The sequence below is a fragment of the Cheilinus undulatus genome, linkage group 9 (assembly GCF_018320785.1).
Source record: "Cheilinus undulatus linkage group 9, ASM1832078v1, whole genome shotgun sequence".
Taxonomy (NCBI): domain Eukaryota; kingdom Metazoa; phylum Chordata; class Actinopteri; order Labriformes; family Labridae; genus Cheilinus; species Cheilinus undulatus.
In genome coordinates this window covers 26,712,569-26,727,803 of record NC_054873.1, presented here as the reverse complement: position 1 = coordinate 26,727,803, position 15,235 = coordinate 26,712,569, and the positions used below count along the sequence as shown (strand labels likewise).

Below are 15,235 nucleotides of genomic sequence, written 5' to 3'. Positions count from 1 at the left end.
AAAACACACAAAAGAATATCAATTTCTAAAAAACAAACAAACAAACGAACAATATATTCTCATCAATATAAAAGAAAAAAAAAGAAGACAAAAGAAAAGTAGTGGTTTTCCTACCATGGCCTCCTGCGGACATCATACAAGTCAATTTTACTGGGTGTCTTCCGAGCATCCATCCAGGGAGAGGCTTTAGGAGGAGATCAGAAACATGTTAATCTGTTTTTTTCCATTATCTTGGCAGATAAAACTCTTGTTTGATTTAGCATTTTTTCCTAATAAACTTAAGTGCCAGACTGAGGTGTTATTGATAAAGATTTCACGATATGCAGTGTTATATTCTGCCTAGCAGTGTCTGCAGCTGTTGTCAATCATGCTGCGTAGATAATAAATGACACATTTTGGGATTGAACAAAAAGGTTGCATCTGTGCCACAGTGATGGTTTATTCCTTGGATAATATCCTACGTTTTTTTCTCATTAAACCCACATTAAAACATGCTTAATGCTTGGGGCAATTATTCATAGTGAGGTAAACATCAGGGAAATAAGATAAAATATTCATCAGTAATGGAAAAAAGAGCACTAGATCTACTTGTGCTCACAGTAATCAACTGCATTCTATGTGTGAAAACATGCCAGTATGAGAGTGTGTTACTGCCTATCATGCATGCTGAGAGGTTAAAAAAGGGAACAAAGAGGAATAAATTCAGAGCAGATGAAAATTCATGAATATTAGACATAAACTTTTCCCATAAAGCCATATAGAGTCTATGATGACAGACAATCTCATGAATAGAAATAGCTTGGCAGAGAAAACACTCGGGCTGGAGAGCAGCCCCAGACTGATGCAGTTAAAGATTGTGTGACTCTATCTACCGCCCTGTATAAAAAAAAAAAAAACAGTGCAAGTGGAAGGAGTTCAGCTTTATTAAGCTTATTTGATCAGTGATGTGTGCACAAATCCAACTTGTGAATATATTCCCCAGATGACTGCAGTCATGATTAAAAGACACATGCTGCATGAAAGGGCAACTAGAGAATAATCTGATGATGATGATTTGATAAGAGAGGAAAGACACCGCTAGAGAGTGATATAAACAGAATCATAATAAAAGGAAAGCTCTTTTTCTCTTTTTTTCTTACCTGGGTAGTAGCGAGCCAGGCCTGTAGCGCTACCAAACACCTGCCAAAGGAGGGTTGGGTCATCCTCTCTGTTCTTTCGGAACACATCTTCTAAAGCCTCTGTCCAGTTCAGCTCATTCAGCACAATGGTGGCTATAAAATCCACACAGATGAAACACAAACATACATGTAGAAAAAAAGAAATGCTTTTATATTTGACACATTTATGAAAAATAAGAGTATTATTGTGGTCATACAGTGCCTATAAAAAGTATTCATCCCTTTGGATGTTATACCATTTTATTGATTTTATACATTAATCATGGTCAATATAATGTGACTGACCCTATTCAACAGAGGTTCAGCCAAATGGTGCAGTAATGTGTCTCAATTGTTATAGTACAAATACACCTGTATCTGGAGGGTGCAGTCACTGGTTAATCAGTATTCTTGGCTACCATTACACCATGAAGACAAAAAAACACTCCAACCAACTCAGAAAAAAGTATATTGAAAAGTATATGTCAGGAAATGGATGTATCACCACAAATGCATCATCCCCACTGTGAAGTACGGTGGCGGAAGCATCATCCATTGGGGGTGCTTCTTGGCAGCCAGCCCTGGAAGGCTTGTAATGGTAGGGGGTAAAATAAATGCAGCAAAATACAGGAAATACAGTCACTCATTTTACATTACATAATTTTATTAAATTGGCATTTCTTTGTAAATATCTTGGCAGTATTTTGTCAAAAAATCAAATATGTTGACCATTATTGATTAATAAAATCAACAAAAGGGTAAGACATTCAAGAGGGTAAATACTTATTTATAGACACTGTATATAAATCTCCATAAATCTGCAAAAGTGAGCATGTCTGTGCTTTGATATTGCACTGAACGTGGCAGATAAAGTAAGCAGACATGTGGACATTCCATATTAAAACATTCATTAAGATTCACACACACAGGCCTGTTCAGTGTCAGCCCACCTGCCCTGCAGGGACACATGAGTAAATATTAGGCCAGCACACCCAGACAGCGCTGTACTGTGGAAAGAAATACTAAGACAAGGTTTACTGTGTGGTAATACATTTGCACTGACTACCATTAAAGAGTGTTTAATTTCCCCTTAAACACCAGATAACCTGTGTTTGTATGTGTGCATGCACATGATTGATAGCATGTGCTGCGAGAGGCAACAGGCATTATGGATGTAATGACACAGCACCCAGACAGCTCAGAGCCACATAACACTCACTATGATGGATGGAGGCCGAGCACATGCTGCCCCAACTCTATCTTTGCTGTCTGTCGCTCTGCTGCTCTTCTTTTTTTTTCTCTTCCTCCCTTTAGTTCTTTATACTAATGTGGTGCTGCACATATGCTGCTGTGACTCGTTTGTGTGCATGTGTTCGAGTGCATGTGTGCGAGATAGATTGGTACCCCGTATTGAGTGTGACGTGGCTCATTGATGTGCAAAGCAAACACTGTTCATTTGCATGCATGCCTCTAGAGGGGCGAGTTAATGAAGCCTCAGTTGCCAGGAGTGCATGTTTTTTATTAGAGAGAGAGACTGAGAGCATGCAGGGTGTGCACGGTGACGTATTTCCCTCATTAAGTGTAGAATTTTAAAGCAAGATGAAGACAAAATAACACCAAAGCCCCTGTTAGATAATGAGAAGATTACAAACTGCATGTGTGATTCCTGAGTAAATCCTGATGAAGACAGACAGGTAGGTGCTAAAATATTCACACAGAGGACTACTCATAGCAATTTAGGTAGCCTGCTCTTTAGATACACTTCAGTACACATGCACTTTGCAAAGAAGACCACAATCTAATGAACAAGCAAACCAACAGCAACCAACCCAGGAGTAAAAAGCTGCTTTTTAATCTTTTTATTGCTTTCGAGTGCTCTTGTGTTAGCCATAATATTTAATAAGGTAAACTCAGCTGGTGCTTCATGAAGGATACCGTATCCTCCACTCGTCCATATTGCCACTGACACTAATGAATTCCCCGGCTGTACTCGGCATGGCTTTGATGCCAAACTGAATCTGCACCCTGTGAGGACTTCATCAATGTAGCGGTTCAGGGCTGTCACATGTAAATCAATAAAAAATGTAGCATTAATTATCTTTTTTAGCATTTAAATGAAAACATCAGGGGCTCATAATGTTTCACTGCTTCAAATAAAGATGAGGTTTTAAACCAGCTATGCTCCAGCAATCCAATCTGTACTTCGTGTTGTGTTAAAGGAAAAAAAGAAAATAGAGGACACACAAAGAAGACCATAAAAAGTTGCTTGGAAACTGCTAAAAGATTTTGTGATGATGTGTCAAGATAAACTTGTATCCATTCGAAAAGAAAGAAAAAACCTTTATCTTGTCAAATTGCCTTGATTGAGAGAAAAACTGGGACGCTTACCAAGGCTCATCTTATGCATTTCTACCATCAAACGTTTGGAAAGGTTCCAAAACAACCAATGTGTACTGTGCTACTTTTTGGCACCCTTCTGTTGGCGTATCAAACGTACCTGCCCACCCCTAAAGAGTGAAGCTAGATTCACTGCAGCCTGCAGGTCTGTCAAAGGAAAATGCACTTTACGTCACTCATTTTATGTCACTCAGCAGCATTTTGGACAAACTGTAAAGAAGTCTGGTTAACTCAAACATAAAGTGCATTACAGTAGTCCAAACATGCAGAAATACCTAAAAGCATGAATTACTTGCTTGAAGTCATTAAAAGATAAAAAAAATTTAATCTTGGACCCTTAGATGATAAAAACAACATTCATTTGTTAATCCAATTTAAATCGTTGTTGACCTATACACCAAGATTCAAAACTTTAGGTTTAACCTAAGGAAACCAGGCATCCAGATTCCTGAGAGGGGCATCCCAGGCCCAAATGGGGCCAAAATGGTCAGTTCGGATTTTTTTCATTCAAATTTTAAAAACTCAGGACCATCCTGTCTTAAATGCCTTTAGGAAAGTCTTGCAGATGTTAAGTGAAGCTGCCATCGTTTCCTTCTATCAGCAGGTAAATTCGTATGTCATCTGTGTAGAGGTGGTGTGAAATACCTTTTTTTTTAATCAACCCAAGGGAATAGGTACAGAAAGAAAATAATTAGGGATGTTCCAATACCATTTTTTCCTTCCCAATAAGATACTGATACCACGGTGTTGGGTATTGGCCGATACCAAGTACTGATCCTATACCAGCATGAACTTTCTGAACTGACTGTGCAGACTAGCCAATTATTTTAGACCTATATTTGACTCAGAACATGGCTCAACAAATCGAATCATAATGTACAGCATCATGACCCTAAAGTTGTTTTTCTGCTGATTATTGAGTTTTACTCCTAAATATTAAAATAATAATACAGGGGGCTGCATCACAGTCTCTCTCTCTCTTTTTTATGCTCTACCCAGGCACCATGACGTGATTATGGAACATGCTGCAACTGGCTGACAGACCCGAACAAATATGGTGGTTAGCATTGGAGTTAGCATTCGGGCTAGCAGTAATAAATGATCGTAATTCGATTAAAGTGGATAAAAAGACATTCAATATCGAGTTTACTGGTGTGGATTTAATCATTAAAGTCCGTAAAAGTCACACAAGTTCCAGGCTCACTGAAAATGCTGCCGCAAGGCATTCAAAGGCATCAACAGCGTTAATGGGACGACACAACATCTAGCTTCAGGAGGAAAAACAAGTAAGAGGCAGCGATATATGGTTCAAGAGTTATTTAACTTTTGATAAACTGTGTCACTTTTTGTCATGTATGATAGCTGGAAGACATTTTAATGATCAAATTCAGAGAAAAACTGTCACGCAGCTACTAATCTTTTCTGTCTCAGTGTGTCCTCTGGTTCTTCCACGCTACTGTGAAAACGGTAGCCCATGCATGACGTGCTTTCCAGCAGCAAAGAAGAGCTATTTCTGGTTTATAGCGCTAAAATTTAGCATGGCTAAACAAAGCAAAATATAAAGCTAAAAATGGTATTGGATCGGTATTGGATACCTGCATTTTAAGCAGTATCAGACGTATTTCCAATAATGGTATTGGGATCAGAACAACCTTAAAATAATGGGGCCAAAAATAGAAGCTTGAGGAACTCCACAGGGTAGAGTGGCACAAGACGAAACACAGTTGTCAATTCCTACTTTAACCTATCTCTCTGTCAAGTAGGACCTGAACCAATTAAGGGCAGTACCTGTTAAACCAACACAGTGTTCGAGGCAAGCAGTGAGAATCAGTATGGATAAAACAGCCCAAGTGGTAGCAACTGAGGAGCTATTTGGGAGTCAAACAACCATTTTTTTTTTTTAACTGAGCTTAGCCAAATGATCTGTAACTCTAACAATCACTAGAAGTTTGGCTGGATGGACACTGGCTGTGGAAATGCAAGCAAGATCAGGGTTAACTGTACCAAACCGGTTCAAACTGTACTGAACAAAACTGGACTGCTTGGTGGAATTACACCATATTTGTTGTGTTTTTGTAACTGTGAACTTAACATGATTTAGGGCCATAAAGTGGACTTAGCTAGTCTCTTTTTGACATAGAGGGAGAAACAGGACTTGTTTCTGCAATAAAAAACACACATTCAGCTTTTTAAGCAACCTTGAAAGAAAAGCTTTTATCAAGTAAAAACCCTAATAATTCAAAATAAAGATACCAACTTAATTTCTAGACTATATTCAGAAACAATTTCATCAAAGTTCTTTGCTGTTCTTTAGGGTGTAAAAAAACATGAGTTTGTGATCATCTGCATTTGAAACAAGTTGCAGCTGACAAAGCTGATCTTTAACTAAATCAAAAGCATGCTGAAGGCTAGCAAAAGCTAATCTTAAGTAATAGATAACTGTATCATCAGCATAAACATGAAAAGAAGCATTTGGAATAATCTATCCAAAGCAATTGATATGAAAAGTAATTATGAGTGGTCCCACGACTGAACTTTGAGGTACCCTCATGTAAATTTGTAGTATCTCTGATGTTTCTCCATCTAATTGAACAGTCTGGGTTCTACAGTCTACAGACTATAATACTAGTCTTGACTGAAATGTTAGACCAATAAATGATGAGGAAATTCGGGTATTAATGTTTGAAGGTAGAGCCAGAAAATTGGGGAAATACCCTTATTCATTGAATTGATCTGCACTCAAAAGAATCACTCATCCTTAGATTAGCATAAAGGCTTGAATGAGAAACAGGGAGGCATGGATCCATCCAATTGTAACAAAAAGCACCTGACAGCACCTCTTAAGATCATAATTAATCTTGTTTGTTTAATCCATACAGGAGGGGGAAGTCACAGTGGAAAACAAGAGAGAGGAGGAGCAGAGCAGGCTGATGACAAAGGCATGGCTGTCGTGACGGATCATACACACAAACAATGACGGGGCAGGCCATTTATGAAAGGTTATTTTTAACAGAAGAAATGGAGACTATTGAGGGAAAGTGAAGCTGTTTGAGCCTGAATAAAACATTGTTATATACAGTCTCTCTGTTTGAAAAACTGTTTTTATTCCTGCAGACAAGTCATAAAGCATCCAAATGCCTGTATCTTTCTCTATTGCTGTCTTTAATATTGTCTTGTTTTTTTCTTTTCCAGAGTAAGCGTTAAAAAGTGCTGGCTAGCTTGATTCCCTGCAGATGAGAGTTATCATGCACAGTGTTCAAAATGATTTATTTAACTGTCTCCAGCCCCGGGGCGTCATATATATTGTATACATACATTTTCAGCTTCTGTATCCAAAAGCAACACTACTGTATCCAAGCATTTTCTCTTCCATCTGTCTCTGTGTGCATCTCTGATGCTATCACCCACACGGTGTCCTTCACTAGACCAACAGATGTTGCTTTTGTTATCTTTCTGTCATCCAAACGTCTGTTTCCTATCCTGCTCTTGTCTCACACATGAGATGTGCTGCTGCCTATAGAAGGTGATTTCATAAACTTGCCTTCCACTTTACCCAGAAAATCCAATTTTCCCCAGCTGAGCAAAGGCTATTCCTGGAACATTTATAGGGTGGAGATCAAATTGGAGACTTGAAACCTCAATAACGTATGAGTCCTCTGTTTTTTTGTTTTTTGTTTTTTTTCCTGAAAAAAAAAAAAAAAGATATGCTCCTGCACGTGTGCCAATACCTGGCAGTGTATGCATATAGGTGTACAGCAAGTACATTTCTCTATCTTAGCCATACATCTTCCAGGACCTGAAAACCTTGTTTAAAGTTCAAAATAAACATATGTGCACTGGCGTCAGTAGACATAAAGGACATTTTCCCACTTTTGAAATTTGCCTCCAGCTTTTCGCTCCTTCCACACCTTCACACACACTTTGGTTTCTTTCATCTCTCTCAGATCAAACTTCAGGCCTGGATAGGTCCCAGCATCTCAGCGTATCAATGCATACTCATTACAGGCTCACTATAAACAGCATCCCTGAAAAAAAAAAAAAGGGTGTGAGAGGAGTCATGGCACCCAGCCCAGATTAAGGCCAAAGTGGTGTCTTTGACACATCAAGTTCAGAGGCATGCTAATAAACCTGGCTAGCACTTTTACAGAAAACACAGCCGATGCCAGTGTCTGCCAATCTTCGTCTCTCAATCTACCCCTCTGTGTGGGGTCAGCAGAGAGGTGAAACGTGCAACCTTCAGGCCAGACGGTTTCCCAGCAGGCTGACGGGCCACACTGAGGGAGCCGCTTCATTCTGCTGTCCCTCAAAGCCACTGGTGACGCACCGCATCCCACAGCACGCTAATGACACACACAAACACTAAGTCTCACACCGCTACAGATAAAAATACACTTGAACAAGCCGAGCAGCAGCCGCAGCAACCTGGTGCTACAAGAAACCATGGTGTGATTGAGCTTGTATTCATGAGCCTTGTGTCCTGTAAAACTTTATTGCTCAGTCATTGTAAGTAGCACAATGATGATGATGAGAGCATCATCAGTGTGCTTGAAATGTAAAAATAGCACAAAAGAAAGATGTTAAAATACATAATTCAGACCACAGTTAAGGTATTCAACAGACATTCCCCTAGTCATTGACATTCAGCTTGAGCTGTGCTAATGTCAGAGGCACTCTCGAGAATCAAATTATTCCAAAGTATTCGAGGTAAATGTCAGCACATGATGAGGAAATGTTTAGAAATCTACTACTGGTGGCAAGGAGAGTAAACACGTGGTACATCATAGTCTTACGAGTCAAAGGTTAGGGCTGGCCCTAAGGTCAACCCTAACCCCAAATCTCTAACTCCTAAAACAAATAAATGCTAGCAAACACAGTTAACAGTTTCCAGACATTATCTCTCAACTTTCTCAACATTTTAACTCAATTTGCTAGGGAATACAAAAATGGCCACCAAGGGAAAAGAGTTACTGCCAGGTGTTCCTTAGTGTTAACCATTAGGTGTTTTTCACAGTGCATTACCACGATAACACCATAAGAACGCTTCGCACTCATTACGCCTTGTAACATACTATTACTATGTCAGCATGGCATTGTGAGCCCCATCTGTCAATTCACGCTGGGGTTTGGCTTTGCAGGCACTGCAACAGTAATTAATCTCTCTTTTTTCCCACATTTTGAAATCCCACTTTTCCCACTTTTTTGTTCTAAAGGTGCTTTTATTCCTTTATTTTGGCACTGTCTTAAACTAAGGGCAATTGACTTCCTCTCTGGATACAGACCTGCTTTTATTTTGAAAGACAATAAAGAGATTTGGTTGGATAGAAGATTGTCACATGAACTTTACTATGGAAAAATGAATATGGATTGTAAGGGAAATAAGGGAACAGTAAAAAGTTAAATGTTTGTCTACTGAGCTATCTGTGAGAAAAAATCTAATGTTAGCCTCTATTGCTGCTGTGCAGCAATCCTCTTTCATCTTGGTCAGAGTTTAAATGATAACTAGAAGAGTTATCATTTAAACTCTGACCAAGATGAAAGCGCAGACCTTCGCCATTAACCCTATCGACCAATAGTGAAGAATCCTTTAAAAAAAAACTTCTGGATCCGTCCCCATGTGCCCTCCACCACGGCATTCACCGATTACTCAGAAACACAGTGAGGCACAGCACTGGCTTTGCTACAGGTGCCAAAAGATGCACCCATGGTCTCACCAGACGACTGGACGTCATGGCAGAGGGTGAATATTCCTCTATTCCTCACAGCATTGTGAGTATTCTCACTACAATTCGCTGTCTTTCTCTCTGTTATGCTCCGACTCGTCTCCTCGACGGGGCGTGCATCTTTCAAACTCTATAAACTACAAAATTTTGAATGGAAACACACCCAAAGTTACTCATGTCCGCCATCTCCTGGTGTAAAGTGGTAACAGCGCAGACCTCCGCCATTAGCCCTGTCTCCCAATAGTACAGATTCCTTTAAAAAATTCCTGGATCCAGACGGTGATCTGGATCAGTCCCAAAATCTAATCGGTTCTTCCTTATGCCATTTCTGACATTTCCTGAAAATTTCATTAGAATCCGTCCACAACTTTTTGAGTTTTGTTGCTAACAAACTAACAAACAAACTAACAAACCCATCCAATCACATAACCTCCTTGGCGGAGGTAAAAATACCTCCATAACCTTATACTAGGTCCCGCTAGTTAAAAATATTAATCCAAAGTTGAAATGCGCGTTTAAATCAAGACAAATGCTAATTAGCGAGCCATAGGAGGCGATGTTCCATTATGATGTGTTTAAAGACGGTTAGACTTATGACAATTCAAGGAGGATGAAGTTAATCTATTATGATGTGTTCAAAGTCACATAGAGAAAACTGGAATTTTAGTTAAAGGCGAGGAATCTGAATAAATGTGGCCCTTCATAGGAGAAATGTTTATTTAATCCATCCATCCATCCATCCATTTTCTATACCGCTTGTCTTGTTGGGGGTCGTTGGGGGCTGGAGCCTATCCCAGCTGCCATTGGGCGAGAGGCAGGGTACACCCTAAACTGGTTGCCAGTCAATTGCAGGACTGAAATATAGAGACAGTCAACCAGGCACGCTCACATTCACACCTACAGCCAATTTAGAGTCACTACTTAACCCTAATGAGCATGTTTTTGGTGGCGGGAGGAAGCTGGAGTACCTGGAGAGAACCCACACGTGCACGGGGAGAACATGCAAACTCTGCACAGAAAGCCAGAGACCTTCTTGCTGTGAGGCAACAGCGCTAACCCCTGCGCCACTGTGCCACCCTGCTTATCTAATTAGTAATATAAAATAGATATAAAGCAACACTTAATTTAAAAACATATCGTCTAATTTTTCCACCCCAAATACACCAGTATTCCTAGTATTACTAATATTATCAATAAAGAGATTGATAATCAAGTTCCATTAATAAGAGTACCATTATGAATAAAAATCTGTGATCCTCATCCCAAAATTCTGTTATCCAATGTACTTCAGTTTTTTCATCAATTTAATTCAGATTACTACATGTAGGCTATTAATAGGACAAAATGAGTGTTCATCTAATTTCTACAATTTGGCTATTTGTTTAAGAGAGAAGTATGATGTGACTAAAAGTAAAGACTAAAAGGTACAGACTTTTTATTGACTAAAACTGGACTAAAATGTTGTCAGAGTTTTTGTGGACTAAAACTAGACTAAAAGGGGTTAACAGGACAAAAATGTGACCCAAACTAAGACTAATTCTAAAGATGGCTTCCAAAATGAACACTGCTGCTAAAATTTAAAACCGATATTTTGGCTGTGAATATCAGCATATCGACTGTAAACGTTTGGCATTTGTACTAATGAGTTTGTAGAGTTTTAGGCTGGATCAAGAGACCTACGCCAATTGATCTCTTTCTCTTTGTTTATTCTTAATCTTTAAACTTTTAAGTGTGAAGTACTCCAGTTTGTTCCTTTGTACATCCTTACACAAAATTGTGTTCAAAGGGCTGAAGCATTAGGTCTGAAATACATATTTGAATATCAGTACTGGTATTGGCTTAAATGAATCTGTATCTTAAATATCTGCAAAATAATCCAATAGTGCGCATGCCCATTATTTTTTCAACAGATTAATTTTCCATGGTGCTGGCAGTATGCAAAGACATCCAGACCACAACCTGGGTTGTGTCAATCCTCCTTTCTACCAAACGGTGCCCTCTAGGGGGCTTACTCATCATTACACACCTTATTTATTTTGGCCCAAAAATACTTTAAATGTCTGCATAGTACTGTATAACAAGCAGAGCAGAGTGGAGCTTCTCATGTGCACAAAAGAAGGAGCAGAGTGCATGCTGTGGAATCAAACACTGATGATTGCTGCAGAGACAGAGTATGCAGAATATGAAGGTTAACCACACTGTGAATGAAGGAATGTTTTGAGAAATAATTCTTATCTGTGAAAATTTAAAAGACACTTTTAGGTAGAAGCAGGACATGTAGTCATGCTAAAAATACATACTAATCAAACCTTGAGTCATTTCTCTGCCTTGTTAAGAAATTTATTTCAAAGACTCAAAGACAAGAAAATGTTGAGTACAAAGGCTTTTCATTAGTATGCTTTTTCCTGTAAAGAAATGTAAATGAATAGAAATCCTTGCGGATTGGAGGATTTCTCTGACAAAGGCTAAAAGCACACATTCATTCATTTCAGTTAAAGGCTCCTCTGTTCACTCGCAGCTCAAGGACTCAGCACAGTCAGGCACACAGTACAGGGGAAGATCCCATTATGCTTTAGCATTTTTTTCAAACCATCGTTTAGCCATGGGCACATTTGCTGAAGGCACTATCTGTATACAACATTTCATAATGGGTTGGGATGTCAGTTGTATCCATGGTTACCACTTTGTCGTGTGCATGCGTGAGTTTGTATGTGTGCATGTGTACTCACAGCCGTCATAGATGTCCGTAGGGATGTGGACGGCCGTGTGGTTGTGGTCGGTCAGTCGTTTAAATAACGAGTCCTCTTTAAAGTCAGGTCGGATTCTGTATTTTCTCCCCTCAGTCTCATTTGCATCCAGCTGAGGGCAGAGGAAAATAAAAAACATCAAGATGCAGACTGTGATGCTGACCGTGGGCTTAGGATATCATTCAAAGCCTCTTTTATTCTATTTGCTGAAGCATCATTCCCTGCATGAAAACAGCTTGTGGATTTATATAAAAGAACAGTACATTAAAGGACAGTCTAACTATCCGTCCTCATCAACTCCAGTCTAATGTGATAATGTCATCGCTGCACTTTTCACAACCTCCCAGCTCGTTTAAGAAAATATAGCATCACCCAATGTGCCTAACGATATCTTCCCTTTTTTTTTTTACCTCCTTCTTATCAGTTTCTCTTGGGAGGAGTAGCAGAAGACAGCCAGATTGTCTGTGCCCCTCGCCGAGATTTATTACTCATGCATTCGGCAATTTACATCAATGAGAGCAGCACAGACAGGGAGATATATGAAGAAAAGCATGATGAGAAACGGAGGAAAGTATGCAGAGGGTGGAGAGGTAGTGAGGTGCATAGAGAGAGAAAGAGAGAGAGGGAGAGAGAGAGAGAGAGAGAGAGAGAGAGAGGGAGAGAGAGAGAGAGAGAGAGAGTGAACAGTTGCTTCCTAATAAAGCAACAGTGTAGCCAGCTCATACATCTCATCTGTCAATTAGAGGAGAAACATGGCAGAAACCTCTTCACCTGCGAGAAGGGGGGGGAGGAGGGATGACGGAGAGGAAGATACTGTGGGAGAGAAGCCTGGAAGAGAGGCAAAACAGGGAGGGAGCGCTGGAATAAAAAGGCTGAGGCAATGATAGAAAGCCGAGTGGAGAAAAAAGATGTGAATGTGGCGAATAGGAAAAGGAAAGTGGCGGAAAGGAGGGGGGAAGAGGAGGTGAAAGGGAGGACAGGAGACAGAGAGAGGATGCTGTATAGGAGAAATAATATTACCTGCCTTTGTCTGAGTGTGACCTGACTGTTTGCGGGGGCTAAGACGGAAGAAGAGCAAAGAGACGGAAGGAAAACAAGGGTACTCACATTGTCTTTTGCGTTGTAGTAGGCTATTTCATCATCCTGTAAACACACAGAAGCACAAACATGACTTAGCCACGCTGAAGAAGTTTATTTTATCCCGAGCTTCTTAATCCATTTCTAAATTGCTCTTAATTGTGCTTTCAGACAACTCCATTAGTTAATTCCCCAGTTTTATGCTAATGAAGGGAACTGGTTGCTGCTACCAATCGAATGAATACTGTATGAGTTAAAAGTATGCAGTGTTTCTCTCCTCACATCTGTGTGTGCCTACAGCAATTTGCAATGCTCCAGGGAAGCATTTTAAAAGCCATTGAGAAAGCAACATGATAATACACACCCACAATGTGGACACATTTATATCTTTGTGACAGATTTGTCCTGACCGCAGCTGTACTTTGAGTTATGATTGTTTGCAAACATGGTCCTTAGAAAGCAGAGTATCTGTTATTTTAAATAAAGAGTATAATGCATCATTACACAGAGTTTAATGTGCAGTAAACTTGTTCAGTAATGGAGCTGTAATCACTGTGAATTACACAGCTGCAAACAGACTGAAGCCTTCCAGCCAATGAATATAATTTATGGTCGGGAAACTAGACTTTACATTTGACTATTGATGTGTTTGTGCGTGTTTATTTCCCTGTTTTACCCACATACTCTATGCCAGTTTTTTCTACTTGTTTTTTTTTAATAAAACTAAGCCCCTCAAGGACCCACAAGAAAAAAAATGCAACACTGCTGTTAAGAACTAACATACATTTTAATTGATTTTATTTCAGCTTCAGTTATGAGTGTGGCTGACTAATGCCATGGCTCTACCAAGTAGTCAGGTTTGGTTCAACACCGTTTCGGACAGTAAACCCTGTGTTTGCTTGCTTTTCCATTGCCAGTATCTGTCGAGCTTTGAGGATTGAGGATCTTTTAAATGACTGGGATCATTTGGTGGAGTTCAGTAATAACTAGAGATGTGAATCTTTCAGTAACTCACAATTCAGTTTGATTCTGATCCAGGGGATCAATATTCAGTTCAGAATTGATTTTCAATTCAAACCTATTCACATCAGATTTCCTGTATCTTGTCAAAAAAAGCTGTTATTTTGGCATATACTCCAATCTGCTGTGTTCTAAGGACCTGTAAATTACTTATTGACTCAAAAAACTGGGTTTCTTGACAGGGGTCTGGCTGCAGATCTCTGACGGCAACATTCACAAACCCCTCATCTGAGACGCCCTATATCTCAAAAGAAATTGCTGTAATTTGCTAGTATAATGTATTTTAATTTTAACTCACTTTTATTCATAAACAAAGGCTAGCAGTTACAATCATGAAATAACAAGAGTGCAAACATTAACTTCGCTTTAACTACCTAAGCTTGAGCTAAAGATTACATAGCTACGCTAGCTATGTAACTAACATTACAGCATAAGCCAATGTGGCTAAGTTAGTTTTAGCAACTTGCACTTTAGCTAACATAGCTAAAGCTCATGTAGCTTCATAGATTACACAGCTGCATAATTACATAGCTGCTTTGTTAGATTAGCCTTAGCTATGTAGTCACATTATCTATAGCTGAGTTGCCTACAGCAACTTGAACTTTACCAAAAGTAGCTAAAGCTAACTTAGCTACATAGATGATGTAGATATGTAGCTTACATAGCTGTTTTATGAACTTAGCATTAGCCACAATAATGATGTAGCTGCGTTAGCTACATTATCTGCATAAAGTTTACGCAGCTGCCTAAGCTGCACTTGCTGTGTGAAAGTGAAATGTATTACTGTTCTGAGATATATATGGCGTCTCAGATGAACGATCTGAGAGAAATGAACGATCTGCAGCCAGACTGTCTTGCCATTTTTTAGCATATTTGTAGCGTTCTATCAGCTGATTTCAATAATGTATAAGGCCACCTCAGCAGCCTTCATTCTGATTCTAGGTACGGTTAAAAGACCATCACCTGAGGACCTGAGGGGTCGGGTTGGGTTATAAACTGTGAGCAGGACGACCGGAGTGATATGATCACATTTCCTGGTGCGTGTTAGGACTCTGGCAGCTGCATTTTGAATTAACTGTAGTTTACTAAGTGATCGTTTTTTCGTAATTCTGCATAT

The 15,235-nt window shown here is 39.5% G+C and overlaps 1 protein-coding gene across 2 annotated transcripts in view; it reads right to left on the bottom strand.

Moving 5' to 3' along the window:
- LOC121515429 (voltage-dependent calcium channel subunit alpha-2/delta-1) overlaps positions 1 to 15,235 on the bottom strand; it is a 135,689-nt gene that overhangs the window by 63,635 nt on the left and 56,819 nt on the right. For both annotated transcript variants that reach the window (XR_005992369.1, XM_041796193.1), the window contains exons 5-8: positions 13,129 to 13,164; positions 12,004 to 12,133; positions 1,140 to 1,271; positions 115 to 184 (exon numbers count right to left, since the gene is read on the bottom strand). Coding sequence is in view for 1 of the 2 variants with exons in the window: in XM_041796193.1 (XP_041652127.1) it covers positions 115 to 184; positions 1,140 to 1,271; positions 12,004 to 12,133; positions 13,129 to 13,164 (368 nt within the window). In the remaining variant the exon portion in view is untranslated. The remainder of the gene's footprint in view (positions 1 to 114; positions 185 to 1,139; positions 1,272 to 12,003; positions 12,134 to 13,128; positions 13,165 to 15,235) is intronic.